At 46.4% G+C, this 25,465-nt stretch overlaps 1 protein-coding gene across 1 annotated transcript in view; it reads right to left on the reverse strand.

The window, feature by feature from the left end:
- The window catches only part of Fgf9 (fibroblast growth factor 9), a 49,741-nt gene extending 42,134 nt beyond the window's left edge, over nt 1-7,607 (reverse strand). The window contains exon 1 of the mRNA XM_004670541.2: nt 6,759-7,607. Within this exon, the coding sequence (XP_004670598.1) occupies nt 6,759-7,035 (277 nt within the window). The 5' untranslated portion in view covers nt 7,036-7,607. The remainder of the gene's footprint in view (nt 1-6,758) is intronic.
- Between the last annotated feature and the right edge of the window lie 17,858 nt (nt 7,608-25,465).

Below are 25,465 nucleotides of genomic sequence, written 5' to 3' on the forward strand. Positions count from 1 at the left end.
TAATTGAAATTCATATGCATTTACTTATTCACTCAACAAACTATTATTAATGGACCATAAAATGTAAGCATGTTTATTGAATATAAAAAATAAATAAGCCAGGTGTAGTGGCACACACCTTTAATCCTAGCATGTGGGAGGCAGAAGTAGGAGGATTGCTGTGAGTTCAAGGCCAGCCTGGGACTACAGAGTGAGTTCCATGTAAAGCCTATGCTAGAATGCAACACTACCTCAAAAAAAAAAAAAAATGAACAAGATATAGACTAGGCTCTGTTGCCTCAAATTGCTCAGCAGTAGTTCTTATTTATCATCACAGGGGTATCAAACCCTATCTATACTATGTTTCTTCCCATAGATACACATCAATAATATTTATTTACAATAATATTATTTACAATTTCTCCCCTAAGAGGTTGACACTAATAACTAATAATAAATAGAGCCATAAGATACTATAATAAAAGGTATTTAAAACTTATGAGTTGTTTATATTTGAATATTTCCATTTACTATTTTCAGATCAAGTTGACTGAAACTACAAAAAGAGAAGCTGTGGATGAGGGGGATTGTTTTCATGGAAAGAACAGATAAATAGGTAAAGTGACAATGCAGCCCACACATTGGAGCATAAGTATCTATCAAGAACAGGAGTAGCCAAAGACAGGTGGCTCCTTCTGTTATGTGAAAGAAAGTGGAGGTGGCTTCCTGAAAAATACCTGAGATAGGTCTCTGAGGAGCTTTCCAAGCAAGAAGGAACTATCTAGTGACTCCAGGTGGAAAGATTTCATCACCTCAATCCACCATCCATGACTCTGCTTCTCCTTAAAGCAAAGACCTCAAAGAACAGCCCAGGTTTTTATGAGGTCACCTCCATAACCCAAGGGCAAGCAGAACACCCAAATGTATGAGTCACCGCCTTTCTCCCACACCCAGAAAGCACCAATGTGGTAAGGTCAGGGAGACCTAGCAACCTAGTAACGGGACCCCACCCCAACCAGACAGGAATCTTTATCATTCCTGGCCCCATGTTGTCCACAATGAATTCAACAACCTCACCCAGTACAACAAAGTACTCACTGAACTAAAGCTGGTGTGCCTCCAACTGTTGTCCTTTCAGGACAGCCCACTCCCCATGTGCAAACCTGAATAGCCACCATGTGTAGCACAGAAAGTACCAGATCAATGAAGGCCCGGAAAGAGGCTGGTCTGAACATTCCATGCTTAAGAGGAGAAGGAAAGGAAGACGAAGAAGGGAGGAATGGTGCATATGGCTGGTGGCCTTTATGTGTGTGCCACGGTGGTCTGCCTCTCCTAACAGACACAACCTAGACAGTCAGCCCAGAAAGGTCACAGTGAAGAGTGGTGATAGAGTGGCGAGGCCAGAAACTAATCTATTCTCTTCTACCACAGCCAATGGTTCCAAGTGAAGACTCACTCAGGTCTGATGAAGTGCAGGATCATTGGTCCAAGACTTCTTCATGAACAGGACTACATTAGGCCTTCCAAGTGAGTCATTAACCCCAAGCTGCCCCAGAATCCCAGAGTCCACCCACGCTGTGCCTCACCTCTAAAGCTAGCCATCAGAAAGTAGGAGGATGGCCAGAAGCTGCTCCACCCATGCTGGTGCTAAATAACTGTCTAACCCTAAAAGCCCTTAGCACTTTGCAGACAACAAAAATATATCTGCACCAGGCACAGTAGAGTGTGTCTGTGGTTCCAACTACTTGGAAGGTTGAAGCTGGAAAGTACTTGAGCCCAAGAGTTTCAGGCCAGCCTGGGAAACATAGTAACCCTACCTGTTTAAAAAAAAAAAAAAAAAAAGTCTCCATTATTGTTTAGTCTCAACGGCCGCTTATTTTCTGCTTTGATGAGTTTTGAGTCTCCACAGTGTCCACTACCATCACTGGATAAAATTAATTTGCATTACATTCAAACACTAAGGTCCTTAATAAAAAACCATTGTTTTTAAAGGAAAAGAAATGGGGCTGGAGAGATGGCTTAGCAACCTGCAAAGCCAAAGGACCTGGGTTCAATTCCCCAGGACCCACGAAAGCCAGATACACAAAGTGGCGCATGTGCCTGGAGTTCCTTTGCAGTGGCTGGAGGCCCTGGTGCACCCATTATCTCCTCTCTCTCCTCCCCCCTTTCTCTCTCAAGTAAATAAATAAAAATAAAATATTTAAAAAGGGAGAAAATAAAAGAGAGAAGGATAGAATTCTGAAGTTTGTCAAGAGGCTGTCAAAACTGAATGGCTAAATCCTACACGTTGGCACAGGCTTGTAATCTCGGCTCTCAGTAGGCAGAGGCAAGAGGATCAGGAGCTCAAGACCAGCTTTGGCTACATTGTGAATTCAAGGCCAACTTGTCTCAAGAATAAATAAATAAATAAATAAGGTTAAGCCTGTTCTCTGCAGAGCTTCCTCTCCTGCCCCATCAGGCATCATCTCAGAGGTGCATCCAGGAAGCCCATAAGCTGCTGCTTGAGAAAGCCTGCCATTCCTTAGCAAAGCAAGATATGGAACTGTATCAAGTTTCCAAGAATCTGAGGCAAGCTTAAAAACAGCCCTTTCCACGTGTAGTAATGGAATTTTTTTTAAAGCAAAAACCCTGGAAATAATCTTTTTTATTAAAAAATATATATCAGGACTGGAGAGATGGCTCAGAGATTAAAGGTTCTTGCTTGCAAAGCCTAAAGGCCTGAGTTCGGTTCCCCTGTGCCTACATAAAGCCAGATGTACAGAGTGGCGCATGCATCTGCAGTTCTTTTGCAGTGGTGGGAGGCCTGGAAGCACTCAGGCGCGTGTCCGTGCTTGCTCTCACGAGCTCTCTCTCGCTCCCTTTCTCTCTCAAATATCCCATCTAATGCCATCTCCACCTGACACTTGATCTGACTAAAAACGCACTCCGCTCAAAGGCTCACCAGTTGGGGGGTGACTTCCAGAACCACCACCCCACACCAGAAGGTCAGCTTGTTGAGGGTTCCCTGGCCCAGCGATCACTTTTTGGTTGCCCTTCATGCCCATTGCCCTAGTCACTTTCTTTTCACATAGCAAGACCTGAATGCTTTACAAGTGAAAGCATATATTTGCTCCCTAGCTTGTCACCCCAAGCAAGAAAAAACAAAGGTGCCACCTAAGCGTCTGGCCGCAGCTCCGGTGGCTCTACAGGGAGCCTCCCTTGCCCCACGTCCCAGGCACCACCGCAGCCCTGTCCCCGCAGCCTAGCTGACAAGCTGCAGTCACCTGAGGGGGATCTGGGGCGGCAGAAATCGTATTTTCAGCACATTTCATTCTGCTGTCCCATTTCAGGTTTAAAAAAAAAAAAAGAAAAGAAAAAAAGAAGACGGAAAAAAAGTACCTTCTATTTTAATCAAAGTGTAAATCCACCCCACCCACAGTTACTCTGAAAGCCAAGGAGAAGACCCCGTCCCCAGGAAGGAGCAGGGGCCGCAGCCACCGTGAGGAGGTGGCGCGAGCCAGGTGCGACCCGCAGCCCCTCCGCCCAAACGGGCCCGGCGCGCCTTCCGCCCTCGCGAGCCGCGGGGTCCTAGCGCCGACGCCGATCCTCGCGGGCAGGCGGGCGGGCGGGCGGGGCCGGGAGGCAGGGACGGCCAGCTCAGGCACACGCTCCGCGCTGCGGAGGTTGCTAATATTGGGACCTGCCGCACAGCGGCGGCGGGAGACCGCGGCACTGCTGTCACCCCGGGGGCCCGCTTCTCACTGCAACCGTATGAAAGACTTAAATAACCCTCCTGCCGCACCCTCCTCCCCACCCCCACTGCGCACAACCACCCACTCAGCTCCATCCAAATCGGGGTGAGTGGTACTGCCTAGCGCCAGGCGCGCCCTTCCTCCGTGGCACACACCCGGGTGGACCTGCCCTTCTGGCGCCCAGGGACCCCAGCCTTGGGACCCTACTTCCACTACCCTCCTACCACCACCTCCAGACACACACGTTGTGCGGAGCGAGTGAGGAGAAGAGATGGCACTTCCTTGGCGACACCTTTCTCCAGCCCCTTGCTTAGAGGAGGGTGAGGAGAACCAGGTTTTTTTTTGTTTTTTTTTTTTTTTTTTTTTTTTTTGTCTGATCATCATTCCGCCGCGGTACCTGCCGTCCTTGTCCGCTGACCCCTCCACTCGCCTCTCCCACCTGCTCGTTCCCCGCCCCTGCATCCTCGCCCTCTTCGCCGGCACATATATTCAATCTTTAATGACTCCGTTGCATCTGGCAAACGTCCTATCCTAAAGGCGACTGCATCCAAAAAAAAAAAAAAATCAAGACACCGGGGAGGGGAGGAAGATGTGTGGAGAGACCCCCCCCCCAAAAAAAAAAAGGAACATCTCGGGATCTCTCTATGCCTAGGCCCAGTTGTGCTGCCCCGGGGTCGGGACCTGGAAATCCACACAATGAAGGTGGTCCCGGCCCGCCGCGGCGCCCCGGCAGCTGCGCGCCCTGAACGAGCTCGGGGGAGCAGCGGGGCCCCCGTTGCCCAGAAGCCTGCGCCCAGGCGGGGGAGCAGGAAGGCGGCGTCAGGCCCGAGCCCTTCCCGAGAAAGCGGTTAACAATGGCTCGCCGCCCCCAGCGCCGCCTCCGCGGCCTTTTGTCCCCCACCCCCACCCCTTCCCCTGCAGCTCCGGCCTCTTGACCCACCACCCGGGCCCTGCGGGGTCCAACGACTCTGCAAACCCCAGCTACGCGCTACAGCTTAAAGACCGCGGATGGACCCTGAGTGAGACCCTGGCTCGTCTCCGACGTCCAGCCCGGTCCTCGGTCCCTGCCACCAACTCTCCCGCTGCGGCGCGCGGCTCCCGCCGTGCCCACACTGCACACCGCCGCGCCGCTCGGGGGTGGGGGGGCTGCTGTCAGCGCAGCCGGACCTGCACTCGCTTACAGAGCGAAAGCGAGAGGGCTAAAGGCAGGCAAAACGGGGGAAAAAAAAAATCAGCTGCCCCAAACTCCGCCAGCAATGTCCCAGTCCTCCCCACCCCGGACCTCAGCGGTCCCCGCAGCACCCGGAGCCGAGCGGAGCGGGAGCTGGAACCCGAGTACGCTTAGGACCGCGCGGAGCAGGCCAGTCGGCCGTGGAGAGCGCCACGGCGCCGGGGACCGAGCCCGCACCTGCCGGCTTCGAGCGCGGGAGGACTGAGCTCCCGGCCCGCGCACCTCCCACTCCGGGCCGCCGCCCGTTCTGCTCCGCAAACCGAAGCGTGGCAGCCCTGAAAGCGGCTGCGAGAGCACTTGAGTAAAGTTTCGTCTTCCCTCCGCAACACCCCGCAGCAGCGGTCAAACGCGGGGCAGGGGACGATAGTTAGGTTTCCAGAGAATAAACTGCACGCAGCGTGCTGCAACTTCTGCTTTTTAAGAAGCCAGAGGCTAAGGGACGGCCAGGGAAACCAACTTGACTGGGTTTGGCTTTCAGCTCAGCCTCAGAAATGAGCCAGGGCTGCTGCTGGCGGGGGGGGGGGGGGGGGGGGGCCTGAGCCTCGCGAATCTGAACTCTCCCCACCCAGACCCGAACCTTCCTCACCTTCGGGCATCATCCACGGCCCACAGCTAAACATAGTTTAGATTGCGCCCAACATCTGGCTGGAAGAATGAGGGAGAAAAATCACCACAGGACTTGGTTTTACGACCTGGTTTAAGTGCTGTCAGGTGGGTTCACTCAGAAGTTTAACTCCTTCCAAAAGTCTGGTCGCCCAAACTGGCGCTGATTTAAAAAAAAAAAAAAAAGTGTGGGGGCTGTTGAGATTACAACTCCCCCCCCCCCGCAAACCCCAAGCAAGACTGTGTTTTCTGACTTTGTGCTGCAGGGCTCAAGGTGCCCCTGCCACCAGGCACGTGTATGCAGGCAAGAAAGTGGGCAGAGTCCCTACCTGAGTCTGCAAGCCCTCGGTGCTGAGTCACAGGTACCCTCCTCGGAACGTGAAATTCCCAGAATGCCCTTTAAAATGAGCCCGCAGCTTTTCGCAAGAACACGCACACACTCAACACCAGAGAGCCACTCGGGGAACCCACACGGGCTGCATGCACACTATGCAAATTAAAAGACAGAGGTTGCAAGTCGATGGCTGGAAGATCGAGCACCCCTGGAGGGCGTTCTGTCCCTTCCAGGTCATTTTTCCCCAGGCTCCTCGGCCCCTGCTGCTCCCAGTCTAAAATATGACTTCAGTTCTCCCCACAAAACAATCAGTCAGCAATCTTCGCCGGCGAGGCTTTCAGACCCGCACGGGGCCGGAGGGGAGGGGGGGGTACGCTTAATTTACAATTCAAGCAGAACACTTATTAGAGAAAAAGGGAGAGGGGATAACCTTAACCTGAGCACGAGATACCTAGTGCCTGCAGGAAACTCAATGCATTTTTAAGTTCTCAGTAGTTAATGATTAAAGCTTTAAACTCGTGGAATCAGTCCATTCAAAAGAAACTTCCTAAACCTAGTCTCCCGTGCATCTGATGCAAAAGAACTAATGACTTGTGTTATATTCCTAAGCCATGCCCCCCTTTTTTAAAAAGGCCTTTCAAATGTAGACTTGCTCCAGCGCCAGCCGCAGGATCGGCAAAATTCCGGAGGCATTTTTTTTTTCCCTCCAGGGCTGGCAAGATACCGAGAAATAGAGACAGGGACAGAATGAGAGATGGGGAGTAGGAGAGACATCCTTTCCAGCATCCCCCCCTCACCCCCCGCCCAGCCACCGCCTTCTTGGTAGTTACAGTAGGAACATGTCACCGCTTGGACACGGAAGGGTTAAAGGCATACCTACCGAAACGGCTGTGGTCTTTCCTGGTTCCCTGGATAGTACCGTTGGGGAAGATTTCTAAGTGAAATCCGGTCCTGCAGTACAGCTGCCTCCGCCTGAGAATCCCCTTTAAGTGATCCAGGCCCGTGACTGCGGGTCCCCGAGGCAGCCCCCCTGCTTCAGCCTGACCCAGGTGGTCACTTAGCAACACCGGGCTGTCCACCGGCAACACCGGCACGTTCCCGAACGGTACCGCGTCCTGCACCCCGAAATAGCTCCCAACTTCACCTAAGGGAGCCATCAGAGGACTCGGGCTTTCGGAGCGCAAGAATAAACAATAATGATGGTGTCAACCAGGAGATATTCGGTGAGGTATATCCAACTCCCTCCCTTACTGCAGTTGCAGACAGGGAAAAAAAGGGGGTGTTCTTTTCTTCAATCCATCCAATGCATAAAGAAAAGTAATCTGCTGTTTCACTGGCACGGGTTCAAGGTCAAACCCCAGATCGTCTAAGAAGCCACCACTTTATACTCACACACTGACAACACATCTATGCATCTCTACGGATGGAGCCCCAGCTCTCCGCAGGCAGGAAGGTCTTCATCCCATCCGACCGTAATAAGGAAAAAAATCCGTAGTTTCCCCATTTGCTTGGAGATCGGAATGACCATAGCAACGTTAAGTGCTTGGGCGATATTACAGGGATTTTTAAGATGCTCGGGCTACGTCAGAATTTACGGATCCTGACTCCAGGAAGGCATGCGCTGTTTTTACTCTCTGACCGACTCTGCAGACATCAGCATGAATCCTTCCAGTGGGGGGGGGGGGGGGATTAAAAAATTCACGTCGGCTACGGCGGCGGCGGCGGTGACCCACCTCCCCTCCCGATTCCCCTCCAAAATAATAATAATAATAATAATTAATAGTAATGATAATAATAAAACAAAAAGAAGAAGAAGAAAAAAAAAAAACTTTCGGCGTCCTAAGCCCGTCTCCAGAATGCCGCAGAGGCTCTGCGGAGGTCCGGCGCTCGGCCCGAGAGCGGGCGGCGGGAGCGCGAGCCGCGTCCGGAGCTCGCTCGCGTGCCGGGCTGCCGCGAACAGGTGTCGCCGCGCGGGCCGCGCAGCGCCGTGGCCGCGGAGCGCTCTCCTGCGCAGCCCCCGCGGCGCAGAGTGGCGCAGGCGGCGGCATTGGGCTGGGTTTAAGGGAGCGCCGCGGCCGCCCCGCGCCGCCGGGTCCTAGCGCCCACCCCGCTCGCTCCTTCGCTGGTTCGCTCGCTCGCGCGGCTCTGCGGCAGGCAGGCCGGCCTCGGCCCCGGCGGGGAGCGAGTCGTCCCTGGGAAGACTGATGAGGGAGCCTGGCTTTAGCCAAGGCAAAGCGTGCTCAAAGGTGCGAGAGTTGGGAGGGGGGTGGGGGACTCTGAGAATCCTGGTCACCTGAAACCTAGCTTATGGCCGTAAATGCAGGTTTAGAGTGGAACTAGGAAAGCAGTTTTCACCTGGACTCTGTGACCTTGCGTTTGAGTTATAAAATAGAGGAGTGGAGGGAAGGAAGGGCTGGCATTTGGAATGGATGCGCAGGGCAGTTTCTCTTTCACTCTTCGGCCAGATTCACAGAAGCGCAAACTGTACTACAGGCAGAGTAGTAGAATGAAGGAGAGAAGGAGAAAACAGCAAGGGGAGAGAGAGAGAGAAGAGGGAGGAGAGACCCTCTTCAGTTGGTTAGGGGCATCCTGCCAGACATCTTGGAGTTGGGCTGTTCAGGTCCTGCCCCGCCGCCCAGGTTCGCTGCCCCGCGCAGTTGGCACCGGAGCTCCAGAGAACCTCCCGGTCCCTGAGTTCGACTCGCGCCCCGGACGCGCGCCAGCATCCTGGGAAGTTAGGGTGGAGCAGGCTTCGCTGGGTCGCTCCTGCCCCTGAGCCGCGCTGTTTAGAACGAGCTGCGCCTCGGTGGTCCTTGCTTTGGCCCCGGGGGAAGCGAAAGGCAAATTCCGGGGTGCTCCTGCGAGGCCGGAGCTCAGGCTCAGCGCTGCCCTGCGCACGTGGACGCCAGAGCTCTGGCCCCCGGCGGGGATCTGGCATCCTTTACGCCCAGCCTCGGGCAGGGACAAAGAAACGCGCTGCCGGGGCCGCCGGGGACTGAGCGCGGAGGCGGTGCTGTCCGCGCCCCGGCCGCCCGGCGGCACCGGGGTCCGCTAGCTCGGCGTCCCCAGCGCGGGCGCACTCGCCCCGCAGTCAGCCCGTCAGCCCGTCAGCCCGTCCGCCTGCCAGCCCGCGGGTCCCCGGCTCGCCCCTGCTCTTCTTTGTTCACCACATTGTCTTAGAAATGGCCCGACTCGGACTGAAGGACGTGCGGGAAGTTTCCGAGACTTGAGCGCAGCTCCAGACTGCGCGCGAGTGACCAGCAAAAGTCCCACACCACGACCGGAGCCCTGCAGTGGTGATGCGAAACGAAGCCTTTGTAGGGGGAGAAGAATGGTCAGTGTTAAGACTCCAGCTGAAGGCTGGCGGTGCAGCCCGAGGCTAGCCCTACTCCACCATCGAAGGGTTTCGCGGGGCAGCGATGAGTTTGCAGATTTCTGGGGGTGTTGGAGGTGGCAGCAACCCTGGAACGACCTTCCTCGGGCACACGGCTGGAAGCCTTGCTGGGGAGGGGGGGACGAGGGAGGAGAGGAAGAGAGTGACCCTCCCTTCTGTCCACTCCCACGCCTCTGCCGCAATCTGGGGTCACTGGGTGTCCGTGCGTCTTGCTGGCAAGTTTCTAATGCAGGACGACCCTAGCCGGGGCTCTTCCCAGCAGTCAGTCACGTCTGCGCTAGTTCACAGCAGGCTGCAATGCTAACTGCTCAGTGGCAGATTCAAGAAGCTAGGAGGGAGTGCCACCTCTCATAAACCAGTAGAGTAGCTCATATTAATCACCCAGGCAACTCTGACTTAAGCAGAGGCGTTGCTCGACCACTTGGGTATAAAGCACACTTTGAATTGAAAAGAGAAAAAAAAAACTGATGGTGGGAGAGAGCGAGATGGAGATGAAGAGACACGTGGTAAGGAAGAATGGCACACGAGCATTTCCACCGAGGAGGAATGGTACCCTTTCTATCAGCTGTTTCCAGCCACGCTCTTTCGGTCTGAATTTAGACTGCCATCCAATGAGCAACGGCCATTTCCGCCTCGGGCTCTTGAATGTCCTGTCACTTTTAAAGATGCAGCAGTGAGAGAGAAGGCGAAGTCGCTGATGGAGCAATTTTCCAGGTAGAAATAGCAGGCTGCTCTTCTGCCATCTCTTTGCCACTGCAGTTGATTTGGTCTAGGTTTCATCTGCATCCCTAACTCAGGCTGCAGGAGCTTTCCTGTCTCCTGGACCCTTTTCTCTGGACGTATGTTTGGTCTTCTCCCTGTAGTTATAGAAACAGTCACCTTCCTTTCTCGCTGACCTTATCACAGTTCTCCAGGCACTCACCTCCCTCCATGGCTGACAGCTTCAAGGTTGCTTCCCAACCCCACCTTGACCATGAATTCCTACTTCCAGGCCTATAAGTTACAAGACTTCTTCGCAATAAGATGATGGCCTTCCTTTCTAGAGACATATGGCTTTATAACACCTGCCTTGGAAGACTGTATCAGGAATAAAAGAAAAAAAGCACATAAAACAGGCAACATGCAAGAGATATTCAAGACATAGTTGCCATCATTACACTCTTCCACATAGTCTCCTCCATAAAATTTGCCCCTGGAGGCGTTCAGAAAATACTAGCATTGCTCCATACCCCCAACTCTCTTATACTCTCTCTTCACCAACTGCCTTAATCCCTCTTGTCTTTCCCTTTTCCCCTTGCCTGTGTTTTCTATCCAGTTTGTTGTTATCTGTCTTTTCTGCCATTGTTAATACTTAGGCCTAAATGGAAATAAATGATGAGAAGTCAAGAGGACTATGACAAGAAATGAGCCACATGAATCCACAGATCTGTAACATGCTCCTGTGGTGTTTTCCAGTACCCTACTCATGGAGCCCTGTGCTTTGCTGTGAAAATCAGTTTTGCTTCCTGTATGTAAACTATAAGCTATAAAGTCCTGTGCACATGTAAGGGGGCTGTCAGTTCTGTTCACCCACCCTGCTTTGTTTGCTCTTCTATGACCTCTTTAATTTCCTTGGGCCTCCCCATCTTTGCCAGTCAGCACAGATTCCTTCCCATCCTCCCACAGAAATGAGTGTACAACAAGGCACCACCCTCTCCTCTCCATTTACTGTACTCTAACCCAGCCTACTCCGCAGCTCTTCAGTCTATCCACAGTCTGAAACGAAGGGACATAGTTTGGGAGTCAAGCTTGCTCCTGGCCTGACTTGAAGGAGAAGTTTGAGATAAGTAGGGGCTGGAGGCATTAAAGCACTTTTTTGGCTACTTCCTGTTATATTTTAAACTTTTTAACCCTCAAAATTGCAGTACTATTTTGTCCCATCTTACTGTTGCAGAAACCGTGACTTACTAAGATTGGGTAATACACCTATCACCACATTGCTAATAGGTAATGAAACCAACTCTATAGACCTCAGAACCTTATTCAACAATGCCTTTCATAAGAAATCTACTCTTGTAGGTCAGGCACACCTATCATCCCAATGAAATTGAGAGTTCAGAGCCAGCCTTGGCTACACAGCAAGACTTGTCCAAAAAAAAAAAAAAAAAAAAGAGCCCAGCATGGTGTACACCTTCAATCCCAGCACGTGGGAGGCCACCTCAGACCACATAGTGAATTTCAGGTCAACCTGAGCTTGAGTGAGACCCTACTTTGGGGGGAAGGGGAAACAGAAAAGCATGTTTCCACAAAATAAATGTATAGAAATAAATAATGAGTATATGTATTAAATGGTATGTTATTATAAGAGAAAGAACCCAGCTATACTTGGGAGGAAAGATAAGCAAAATAACATACCCAAGATTAGAATTTACCAAAAAAAAAGTGCTAGAAATACGTGTAGAAATAGTTATACTTCTCCCAGTGAACACAAAATAAGACTTGAATGTATTTAGAGACATATATTGTTCCTAGAAAGAAAAAATTCAAATTTGGAAATGTACAATCCTCCATAATGATGCACAAAGTGGTGCATTGTCTGGAGTTTGTTTACAGAAGTAAGAAGCCATGGTGCACCATTCTTGTTCATTTCCCCCCTTACTCTCTCTCTTTGCTTGAAAATAAATAAAAATATTTTTAAAGGATCAAATATACATTATAGTTTAATATATGATAATTAGCAATGAAATGAATTGTTGAATAACTGGCTTTAAAACCATACAAACAACTTGGGAAAGATGAATTATGCTTCACACTTAAAATGAGGATAAGACCCAAATGGAGTATTTAAATGTAGATTTGAAATTATGAAAGTACAAAAAGAAGAAGAATTTCTTTATACACTGAGTTGTGACAACCTTTCTAATTATATCACAGAATCCAAATTCCTGAAAGAGAATGTTCAAAAGTATAACCATACACAAAATGTGTTTTTAACTGCCTGAGAGGGAAACCACAGCTTCAAAAGATTAAAACTAAATAAATAAGATTTAAAAGACAGAAAGAGAGAGAGAAAGGGAAGCCAGGCATGGTGGCCCACACCTCTAATCCCAGCACTCCTGGGAGGATTACTGTGAATTAAAGGCCAGCCTGGGACTGGAAAATGAGTTTCAGGTCAGTCTGGGCTAAAGTGAGACCCTACCTCAAAATAAATAAAATTGAAAAATATGTATCATACATCAGATTGAAGGACTAATTTTCCTTGGCTATAAAACTTCTAAAAGTCACTATGAAAAATACAGCCTCTAGTGGGCATGGGAGCACAAGCCTGTATCACACAGTAGAGACAAGAGGATTAGGAGTCAAAGGTCATATCAACCACACAGCGAGTTCAAGGGCAGACTGGGATACACAAAACCTTGTCTCACAAAACTAAAAATAAAAAGATCTAGTGTCTATTCTGGTATGTATAAGAAAATTTTTAAAAGGGGAATTTTTGTCTTCAATGTCTATAACAGCAAACAGTAAACTCAACCTAACTCCTAGCCAGGTAAATACTAAGTCTCATACTCAGGGCCTACCCACTTATCCAGAGAACTAAAAAAACTGAAAAGACTAAAATTCAAAAACTTATCTAGCGTGTCCAGGGAATTCATGAGACAAGCTGCTGCTCTGAAAAGTAGAGAGCCAGGGAGATGCATAAAACCAATCAGCCAGGCCCACAAGTGACTCAAGCCCACACGGCTGCACATGCGCTCATAAAATGGCTCACTGGAGTTCAACTGCAGTGGCTGGAGGCCCTGGTGCACCGATTCTCTCTCTCTCTCGCTCTCTCGCTCTCACTCTCACTCTCGCTCTCACTCTCTCACATTTTAAAAAAAAAAAAAAAAGGCCAGTCTGTTGTGCTTGCCTCAAAAAGTAAATAAAATAAAACCACAGCTCCTTGAAGGGGAAGTGAGAGGTGGAAGGTCATGTCTAGAGCTAGTATAAGGACACTTGAAACTATCATTGCTGAAGGCTGAGACTGAACAAGTGTGAGAATTAAAAACCCACAGGAAAGCCGGGCGTGGTGGCGCACGCCTTTAATCCCAGCACTCGGGAGGCAGAGGTAGGAGGATCGCCGAGAGTTCGAGGCCACCCTGAGACTACATAGTGAATTCCAGGTCAGCCTGAGCCAGAGTGAGACCCTAACTCGAAAAACCAAAAAAAAAAAAAAAAAACCCACAGGGGTCCAGTCTCAGGAACCCACACACTTTCCTGAATTTTACATCCAGAAGCCCTACCAGTTCCCCACTATGAAGATCTGAGGCAGGAAAACAAATTCCCTCCCACTTGCCTCAGGGAGAGAAAAAACTAACTGCTCTGAAATATAGCCAGAGCTCTGTCGTAACAAGGCCTGCCCTCCAGGAACACTGTTGTACCAGAGCCTAACCAAGCTGAGGAAGGGACATATCCAACTCCAGCCCCTCCTGCCCTCAGTATGGGAATATGTGTAACAGGTGTACCAGAAGGAGACGAGAGTAAGACATGGAAGAAAAGATGATGTTATAATAGTTGGACATTTTCAAAAATTAGTAACAGACTCCAAATCACCAATTTAGGAAGCTTAGAAAACACTTAGCAGAGGGCTAGAGGGATGGCTTTGCAGTTAAGGCACTTGCCTGCAAAGCCAAAGGACATCAGATTGATTCCCCAGGACTCATGTAAGCCAAATGCACAAAATGGCATATGCATCTGGAGTTCGTTTGCAGTGGTTGGAAGCCCTGATGTGCCCATTCTCTCTCTCTCTCCCTCCCTCCCTCTCTTTCTTTCTCTCATTGCCTCCTTCATGCTCTCAAATAAATATTTTTTTTCAAAAAACACTAAGCAGGATCAAAAAACCAAAACCTCAATATTGGGCGTATACTGTGCACAGTTACAGATGAATACATGCATGGAGATATATGTTCATGATTATAACAATCAAAAATAAATCTCAGTGCCGTAGAGATGTTTCAGTAGTTAAAGGAACTTGATTGCAAAGCCTAACAGTCTGGGTGTGATTCCTCAGAACCCACATAAAACCAGATGTACACATGTATCTAGAGTTTGTTTGCAGTGATAGGAGGTCCTTGTGCATTCATTCATTCTCTCTCTCTCTCTCAAATAAATAAATAAATTTATTTATTTTTAAAAAAGAAATCAAACCTAGTCCAACTTCATTTTTAATATGAACAAATTTTTAAACAAAATTATATATCTTTATGTGAGATTGATGGCTTTGTAGAACTAAAAAAAGAATAAAGAGAAACTCTTAAAAGAAGGGAGGAAACACCTTACATATAGAGGGGAAAGGATATGAATCAAATCACACTTTAACAGAAAACCATTCAAGAAGAAAATCAGGTGAAGTATTTAAGAAGTTGAAAGAAGGGGTTGGAGAAATGGCTTAGCGGTTAGGCCTGTGAAACCTAGGGACCCCAGTTCGAGGCACGATTCCCCAAGGCCCACGTTAGCCAGATGCATGAGGGGACACATGCATCTGGAGTTCATTTGCAGTGGCTGGAGGCCCTGGCATGCCCATTCTCTCTCTGTGTCTCTCTATCCTGTCTCTCTATCTGCCTCTTTCTCTCTCTGTCCGTTGCTCTCAAATAAATAAATAAATAAAATTAAGAAAAAGAGTTGAAAGAAAAATTAAAATACTAGCATACTAGAATAGTCAGCTTAAGGAAAAAAGAGTATATCTGGTTCCTGTAACATTAGTAAGTATGCTGAACTCCATCCATAACAAAAGAAACACACTCCCCAACCATGCTGACATGCCATTTTAATCTTAAGTTGGACAAATATTAAAAGTTATGTAGGGGCTGGAGAGATGGTTTAGCAGTTAAGGTGCTTACCTGCAAAGCCAAAGGACCCAGGTTCAACTCCCCAGGACCCACATTAGCCAGATGCACAAGGGGATGCACACATCTGAAGTTTCTTTGTAGTGGCTGGAGGCCCTGGTGCACCCATTATCTCTTCTGTTCTCTCCTTCTCTCTCTCTCTTTCTCTCTCTCTCTCTCTCTCCCTGCCTATTTCTGTATCTCTCTCTCTCAAAACAAATTATTAAAAAAATTTTTTAAAAAAGTTATGTGAGGCTGGAGAGATGACTTGTGGTTAAGGCACTTGCCTGCAAAGTCTAAGGACCCACATTCGACTCTCCAGATCCTACATAAGCCAGACATACAAAACATGAGGCAAGGGCAAGGACACACATGACCACTATGTGGCACAAGTGTCTGGAGTTCAATTTTCAGTGGCTGAGGCCCTGGCATGTCAATTCTCTCTGTGTCTCTATCCCGGTCTCCCTACCCTCTCTAAAATTTAAAAAGAAAAAAATGGATTGGAAGATAGTAAAGTCGGTATTGCTGTAGTCAGTGCAGTGCTTGCCTCACGGGCATGAGGACCCAGTTTCCACATAGGCATAGCAGTGAGCGTTCATAATATCAGCAGTAGGAAGGCAGAAATCTCTTAGCTCATAGCTAGTCAATGTAGCCTAATTGGTGAGCTCTGGATCAATCCTGTCTCAAGGGAAGTAGCCAGCATCTTGAGATGACATCCTAGATTGTCCTTTGCCCTATACAGACACTTTCCCACCCATGCACCCCCACACGCAAACATGCATGAGTGCGCTCACACACACACACACACACACACACACAAAATGTCTCAAGGAACTATGAGATATCTATAACAATGTAAATAAGTGTATACCCATGCAAAACAAAAGCTATATGTGTGAGGGCAGGGGATATAGTTTAAGTGGTAGAGCATTTGGCCAGCATACACAAGGCCATGGGTTAAATCCTCAGCACAAGAAAAAAAAAAGGAATTAAGAATTTCAGGCATTACTGATAGAGCTTAAATTGGCATAGATTTTATGAAAAACACTTTAGTCATATCTGTCACAGTTGCACATCCACAGGTCTCTGGGCTCAGCCATCTCTTCTCTAGGACTTTAGACTCCATATCTAGAACAAACTCATGTTTGCTGAAGAGTCCACACTGTGGCACTCTGTATTAGTGAAATATTGGAAACAACCCTATAACCATCTAGAACGACTTGCTAAGAAAATTACTGTAATTCATAAAATAGACCAACCTTGGGCTAGAGGGATGACTTAGCCATTAAGTCATTTGGCTGAAAAGCCAAAGGACACAGGTTCAATTTCTCAGGACCCACAGTAGCACAAGGGGCCACACACATCTGGAGTTCATTTGCAGTGGCTGGAGGCCCTGACACACCCACTTTCCCACCCCACACTTCTCTGTCAAATAAATAAATAAAAATAAAATATAAAAAATTATTCATTTTGTTATAATTAAAAGTATGGGGGGCTGGAGAGATTGCTTAGTGGTTAAGACTCTTGCCTGAGAAACCTAAGGACCAGGGTTCAATTCTCCAGATCCCACGTAAGCCAGATGCTTACAAGGTGGTGCATGCATCTGGAGTTCATTTGTAGTGGCTAGAGGCCCTAATGCACCCATTCATTTCCTCCCCCCCCCCTCTCTGTCTGTCTCAAATAAAAATAAATTTTAAAATTAAAGAAAATAGGAGGGCTAAGGAGATGGCTCAGTGGATAAAGCACTCCAAGCTCAAGCTGGAGTTTGAGCCCATATCCCACATAAAAAGCCAGAATCCCTAGCAGGCTTCTATGATCCCAGCATACTGACACTGAACATGAGCTTGGAGGCAGACACAGGAGAATTTTGCAGAAACTGAGCAACAGAGAAAAATCCAGAACAAGAAGACATGCCTCAAATGAGGTAGACAAACCCCAAAAGTTGTAACCTCCACACTCATATATTCACATGCACTGAACCTGCACACACACAAATAAATAATTTTTTAAAAAAAATTTAACTAGGGAAGGCTTTTAGATACTGATACAGACTAATCTCAAGAAATATTATTAAGAAAAAATAAAATCCAGTTTTCATGGTTTGAATATGAAATGTCCTCCGTGGTTCAGGTGTTGGACTACTTGGTCTTCTGGGGGCAATTTTAGGTGGTTGTGAAACCCTAGGCAGTGGGGCCGAGCTGAAGGAAGTACATTCCTATGGGAGGAGAGGTAGGCCTTAAGGCCCTACTTAGTATCCTGTCTGTCTCTTCAAACACAGCCCTGTGAGTAAGCAGCCTCATGCTCCCAACGCCACACCTTCACACCCACAGTGAACTGGACTCCCAAACCATGCGCTAGAATAACTTCTTCCTCCCTTGATTTGCTTCTTGTAGGGTTCTTAATCATTCAGTCACAGCAATAAGAAAAGCAGCTAATATACCAAGGTACATAATATGCTATCATTTGTTGCATATTCTTACGTGAAAGTCATGGAAGGACAGTGCCTAATGTAGAGATCCTTTGAACGTGCACACTCCCAAGATACATGAATTGATGCATCCTTGAAACTTTTTAAACGTGAAACTTCAAATTCACCAAGCCCATGGGAAGCTCCATAAGACACAGTGACTTCCCACTACTTCACTTCAATGCTGTCTTTCTTTAGCCATGTCTACCTTTTTTACTGACCATTTAGCTTCCTGCCTCTTCCTATTTCTTTATCATAAAATGTGGCTTGCAGAAGCCTGAGATTTTCTTACCTCTAACGATACCCAAATTGCATACATTGCCACATCCAAAATATCCCACCTTCCACTACAATTTATCATTCTGAAGGCTAGAATATCTGCCAGCCCCGGGATGTAACATCCCTTTATTTACCTCTTCACTTCCATTTCTCTTCCTCTTAACTGCTGCTCCGTGACCCATCGTAACCCTTCCCACCAAGGTCCTTGCTATGGGGCAGGCATTGCCCAGTGGCAGAGTGCTTTCCTGGTGTGGGCAAGGCCCTTGGTCCTAACCCCAGCAACACAAGAGTAACCAGGCCCTGCTGCCATGACTTTGTATTCTATGCGGAGAAAAAAACAGCAAGCAAGTCAGCAAGAGGATTCTAGATAAAAGTAAGTATAAGAACAATGAAATAGCAGCCTGTGGAAGTGACTAAAAATTTTGCTTTCTAGAACTTTCTAACAACACAAGGCTTAAACTGAGACTTGAATGACAGAAATGAGCTAGCCTTGCGAAGGTCACTAAAAGACCAATAAACAGAAGTCCAGGCAGAGGTACCATCAAGCACAAGAGCAGGAGTCAGGAATAAGCTAGACGATGACTCCCAAAGAGAAAGAGCCAACAGCAGCAGGAAAAAAAAAAACAAAAAAGGAATGAGACAAATTGTCCAGAGTAAGACAAGGACAAACCTCAGGGAACCTTGCAAGCCCTCAAAGTCTTGGGTGCTATTTGAACTGTGAGGACTAGCTACTGTGACTGTAAATTATTCCTTCAAAAGAATCCAACAGAGACAAGGGAGGAAGGGAGAGAGGGAAGGAGGAATGGAAGGGAAGGAAGGAGGGAGGAAGGGAGGAAGACAGACTAAAGCTGATCTCAAAGAAGCAAAGAATACAATAGTGGTTAATAAAGGCTGGGAAAGGTGTGTGGAGGAGGAAGGCATGGACAGGAATGGCAGATGAGCACAGGGTTCAGGATACGAGGAAAAGCACAGTAGGATACCAGTGTTGACAACAATTAACTAATATTTCAAAATGATTATAGAGAGGATTATGAATATTCTCAACATAAAAAAACAAGATCTGCCTGTAGTGATGACTATAATTCCTACCCTTTATGTCCTTACCCTTTGTGTCCTTACATGGATATGCGTGTTGTCGGGCGTGGTGGCACACACCTTTAATCCCAGCACTCAGGAGGCAGAAGTAGGAGGATCACTGTGAGTTCGAGGCCACCCTGAGACTAGAGTGAATTCCAGGTCAGCCTGGGCTATAGTGAGACCCTACCTCAAAAAACCAAAAGAAGAAGAAAAAAGAAAGAGCACCTAGCTCCCATTAGTTCTGCCAACATTCATGCAAACTATTTTTCAATGTTCATATATATTCAAGCTCTCAATAAAAGTTAATACACTTATTAAATATTAGTTTTTCTAATCAAATAGTAATTTACTTAGAATAGGAAAAACTATCCAGACCAAAAAAAAAAAAAAACCCTCTTTTAATGTAGGTCATTGAATGTGGCCCTTTTGTGCACTTGATTCCAGATAAATTTGACATATTAGATTCTTATGATTTCCAATGGGATTTTTTTTTTACAGTGGAGTTTTTATTATTACAGACATACTTAGCATGTATACATCATGTGTAGGTACCATCCTTTCCCTGCCCCTGCCCCCATTCCGCTGGGCACCCTCCTCAGGGGGGTTGCAGGCACTCCCCATGGGGTTGTGGGTTATGCACTGTGGCAGCAGCAGTTTGACCACTTGCAGTTTGAAGCTGAGATGTTCCCCACAAGCGCACATTAGAGCACTCGTCTCCCAGCTAATGGCGCTGTTTTGAGAGGCCCTGAAACGTAACAGGTGAGACCTAACTGGTGAAGCAGGGGAGGAGGAGCAGGCCTTTGAAGGTCACATAGCCCAGCCTTGGCTCCTATGTAGCTCTCAGCTCCCTGCTCCACTGCTGTGTGAACAACCACAGCCACAAACCAATGTTATGCCCACCTGTCATCATTTTTGTTATCCTAAAAAGTTTCAAAATACTTGGGACTGAGGAGTGCATCTCAGGTGGTACACTGCTTATGTGTTCAATCCCCAGAACCACAAAAAGAAAAGCAAAATTTCAAATCCCTCTCTTCTAGCTGTTTGAACTGCCCAGAGTGTCGTCTTCCACAGTCACCTGCTGTGCAGGGCACCTGTCCGTGTCTTTGGTGTCATTGAACTAGGACACCTGCAGCAGAGAAACCTGACGTCATCTTCCTCAGCACGACTGGCCGTGTGAGAGCTGGGACGTCTCTGAGTACTTCTGGGATGCAGTATGTCTACATCCTGTCTCATTTAAAGATATAAAAATAAATGGGAAATCATTCACCAGGCCAAACAACATGGTCTTTTTCATACTTGCACTCCCCCGCCTCTGTTTACAAGACCGCATGGTTGAAGACTCAGTTTTACAGCCACTGCAGAATCACCACTTTAGATTTTGTTCAAGTGAGATTACTCTCAAGCACCTTTTCCTACTGGGTGGTTATATCTTCTTCTAAGTGGTTTATGGAATTCAACAAAGTCCTTTCAGTTGCAGAAGGGTAGCTATAGGCCCTACAGATATCTGGCAGTGGCCAGCATAACATGGATGGTATTCATGGAAGGAAATCTAGAAAACACTTATGCCCCCAAAAATCTCCCCAGTTTGTAAAGCCTGACAGTCTGGGTTCGATTCCCCAGTACCCACATAAAGCTGGAGGCAAATGTGTCTGGAGTTTGTTTGCAGTGGCAGAAGGCCCTGGTTTGCCCATTCTCTCTCTCTTTCCCTCCCTCCCTCCCTCCCTCTTTTTATCTTTCCTTGCAAATAAATAAATTCAAGGAGAAAAGAGCATGAATCACATGCATAAACTAGCCAGACACAGAGGACACAATTAACATCAAGTTGTACAAAGCATTTACTCGGGAATAATTGAATAGTCTTGACTTGAAGACAAGTAAGAAAATAGGGCCATGCCCAGCATACTTCATTAGAATAGACAGCTGACAATGACGTGACCTTCTTATTTGCAGTATGCAGAAGCCACTGGGAATGAAAATGAAACCAGGTTCAAAACTGTCAACAATAGCAACACCTCTCCATTGTTCTCCACAATGTTGTGGTTTGATCATGCATGTTTTAAAGGGGTCTGTTGGATTTGTATTTTTTTCTTTTACTTTGGTGTGATATTATTTGCTTCACTGTGTTGATCATGTACACTTGGTGCTTCTGAGACTTTCCAAAAATAAAGAGAATTCTCCATTTTGAGTCCCTTCACACCTGAAGAGCTAGGAGAGCCCGTAGCAATGCTCATTATGCATCACTCAATGGTTCCTTGATGATGGCTGGGATTGGTTTACTCATGTGTGGATTTATTTCAATGTGCGTTCTTGCATTTGGATTAAATGTCCATGTTTCACTTTTTCTGTCTGTACCAAGTACCTCTCATTTGTGTGGATTTCAAATAACCAGTAACCAACATCAAGCCTAAGAAGCCCATGACATTTTCCTCAACAAAAATTACTGGGGGCTGGGAAGATGAATAAGAAGATGGATGGGAGGCTCAGTGGATAAAAAGTGTTTGCTGCACAATTCTGAGTTCCTGACTCTGGAGTCGCACTCCCTGCGGACCAGCCAGAAGCTACAAGAAGGAAGGCAGAGATAGGAGAGATAGGAGAATTTACCACACCAACCAGCCCAGCAAAGTCTACAGTGCTCAATGGAAATAAGAGACCCTGCCTCAAACAAAGTGGAAAACAAGACCCAACAACTAAAAGTTGTCCTCTGATCACCACACATGGCATGTACACACCCTTATACATGCATGAACATGTTCACACATGCTCACATGCCAAAAAAAAACACAAATAAATAAAATAAAATATTAGGATCTAAACTGAATTTGACAACATGAAAGAAGTAAAATGTCAATGACATGTTACATTGTGCTGGGGTTAAGGACAACACACTATGAGCCAGATATTTGATCTTTGCACTTCTTTTTTTTTCTACGAAATGAAACAAAAAGGCATAGGGTTCCATAATCCATATGTCCTTCACCCAAGAAAGAAAAGATGGTATAACCAGGCATGGTGGTACATACCTTTAACGCCAGTGCCTGGGAGGCTAAGGCAGAAGAATAGATTTTAAGGCCAGCGTGGGCTACATTGTGAGACCCTGTCTCAAAAAAGGGGAAAAAGAGGGAAAGGAAGGAAGAAGGGGAGAAAGAGAGGGAGGGAGGGAGGAAGGGGGGAAAGAAGGAATGGGTAGAAGGAGGGAAGAAGGGAAAATGGAAAGGAAAGCAAAAAAATGGATAGCAAAATACAGCATATTCTTCAGAAATTCTCCCATCTAGCAAAGTGAGTGAACTCTTTAGTAATCTAAAACCCAGAAATGGAGTATAGCTCAATAGCAAAGATGTACATAACATTCTCCAAGCCTTGAGTTCAACTGCCATCACTGTGAAAAAAATGAAGATAAATAGAAATAAATGGTCCCAGGACTGCTATCTCCACCCGTACAATGGAGATGAAAATACCACTTGCCCCACACTTCTTTCACAAATAAAGAGCTAGACTATGTGAAGTATGTAATTCAGTGCTTTGTTTCTAAAGAAAGCTCACTAAAGATCCATCTTATTAATGAGCAAAAATTATTATTAATTATTAATGAGCAAAATAACAAATTATTTCTAATAGGAAAGAAGAAGGAATGGTGTTTATGAAGACTAAATAATAAAAGGAAGCAGCTGGGGGACGTAGCATAGTTGTTTCATCCCCAGCACCACATAAACCAGGCATCATGGTGCATGCCTATAACCCCCAGCACTCAACACAATATTTACTATCATAATAATAACAGGACATAAAGAAGTGGAAAGTAATTTATATTCAATATGGATCATGCTGTACAGACCCACAGAAGCATGGAAGGAAACTTCAAGCAATAGTCAAAAAGGCTGTTATGAGTTATGTTAGGATTAAAAAAATATATTGATGTTTTTGTCTTCTATCTTCCAGAGTTTCAGTGGGATGATTCTACTAGTTATATGATTTTTTTTTATTTTGAAAGCTTAATGATGTCTTTTTCAAATTACTCCCTGCCTAACATTCAAGATATTGTTTGTATCCTCCAAAGCTGTTTGCAATGATCACTAACAATGATTTCATTCAATCCATCATTTATTGAGAGCCATGTGCCAACCTCCAGGAAGAAATGAAATAAATGAGAAGGTCCTGCCCTCATTATGTCCTGTGACAATCACAATGGTGGAAGCTCTCACAATGTAACATTAACACTGAACATTGTAACACTGTAACATTGAACACTAAGAGTGACTATATCAGTCAGGATTCCATCAGGATAACAGAGAAAGAGGTGAGAGGCAAGGAAGAGGAAGGGCAGAGATTTATGAAAGGACTAAAACACCTGAAATCTGTACAGTAGGTCTACAGTTGCAGCTGAGGCAGGAGCCCACCTTGCTCTTAAGGTCTTTGTTCTAGTTTGGATCTGGAATGCCCCTCAAAAGCTTACCCAACTTACCTGCTAAAGGTTTGGTTCAGGGCTGGAAAGATGGCTTAGCAGTTAAGGCACTTGCCTGTGGAGCCTAAGGACCCAGGTTCGATTCCCAGTGCCCACATAAGCCAGATGCACAGATGCACAAGGTGGCACATGTGTCTGGAGTTCCTTTGCAGTGGCTAGAGTCCCCAGTGCTCTATTCTCTCTCTCTCTCCCTCTCTCTCTCTCTCTCTCTCTGTCTCTCTAACAAATAAATAAAATATTTAAAAAATTAGGAAACACAAAATTAAATTTTAAAAAAACAAAGACAAAAAAAAATTAGGAAAAAAAAAAGGCTTGGTCCACAGTACCGTTGGAGGTGGTAGAAGTCTAATTGAAGAAAGTAAGTCACTTGAAGAGGATGTCATGATTCCAAGAGTTCTCTCCCTCCCCCTCTCTTTCTCTTCCTCCCTCCCTCCCCCCCCCCTCAGCAATGTTCTCTACCACACACTCCCTGCTTTGGTGCTCTGCATGGGCAGAAACACCAGAGTTATGTCTGCATGGGCAGAAACCACTGAAACTGTGAGCCAAAATAAACCTTTCTTTTTTTTTGGTTTTTTTTTTTTTTTTGTTTTTTTATTTTGTTTTTTTCAAGGTAGGGTTTCACTCTAGCCCAGGCTGACCTGGAATTCACTATATAGTCTCAAGGTGGCCTCTAACTCACAGCAATCCTTGGTGATCCCCCTACTTCTGCATCCCAAGTGCTGGGATTAAAGGCATGTACCACGTGGCACACCCAGCAAACCTTTCTTTTTTTTCTTTTTCTTTTATTAGTTTTCTATTCTGCAAGTACAGGAAGTTTGGTACCATTGTTAGGCTCATCCGTGACCTACCCCCTCCCCATTGGCCCCTCTTTGTTGAGGTATATGGGTCATGCATTGTGGAGTTAGCCCACAGTTATTGGTACGATAAATGTCTCTGTATATCATGACCCAACATGTGGCTCTGACATTCTTTCCGCCCCCTCTTCCGCAAAATTTCCCTGAGCCATGTTGGGTTCATTTTTGGTCTGCTTCAGTGATGAGGTGTTGGGGGCCTCTGGGGCTCTGGCTGTCTGATTTGGTAGGCGTTGATTTTTCTCTGTGTTGGTCTCCTTCTCCCTTGTGCTGGTATCCGGTTCATCAGGGAAACAGCACCCTTGCTTGTTTTGCCAATTTTCCTTAGTTTCAGCCAGGGCCCTTTTGAGGTATGATAGGGTGGCTCTCTCCTAAGGATCTGCATCTACCTGAAAACCTTTCTTACTTGAAGCTGTTTTACTAGATATTTTCTAACAACAAAGGAGAGCTAAATAACATACCTTTGAATGGAGTGCATGACTCACAGAGATTATGTAAGTGATCTCCCTTGCTTGTAGCCAGTTGATTGTCTATATTAATCACACCTACTGAAATGAGAATTTGATTGGATTACTGAAAGCTGCTGCTTTGTCAGGGAAACATGTCAAATAGCCTCACAGTCACTCAACATGTGTCTTCATTATATGCTCCTGCTTCCTAATTTATTTTTAGCTACTAGTATATCCAGTTGTGGTGGTTCATGCCTATAATCTCAGCACTGTGGAGGCTGAGATAAGAAGATGGTAAGTTCAAGGCAAGCCTGGGATTTATAGAAAGACGTTCTCTCAAAAAATCAAAAAACAATTAACAAAGCTACTCAGTGTCTCAGCTCATTGGAGACCTGACTGAATATGGTCCTCTAAGGAAATATGACATCATTGTTTTGTCCTTTTCTTTCTTCCCAATGATAGCCAGGAATATATAGTATAATTGTATCTCAATCCATACTCCCAAAATGTAAGAAACTACATAAGTAAATGCTGAAGACACCACTTTTTTTTTTTTAAACATTGCTACAGGAATCAACTTAATCCAAAAATTGTTTCAGCAGTTTTGCAAACTCAGCTATTATGGGACCAGGTAAATTAATTCTTCAACCTAAAATAATTGTCAAAGGACCCTGTTTCCTACAACAAACACCTTTCAAAACTAGATGCCAGGGGCTAGGCATGGTGGTGCACGCTTTTAATCCCAGCACTCAGGAGACAGAGGTAGGAGGA

This window comes from Jaculus jaculus, chromosome 7, assembly GCF_020740685.1.
Source record: "Jaculus jaculus isolate mJacJac1 chromosome 7, mJacJac1.mat.Y.cur, whole genome shotgun sequence".
Lineage (NCBI taxonomy): Eukaryota > Metazoa > Chordata > Mammalia > Rodentia > Dipodidae > Jaculus > Jaculus jaculus.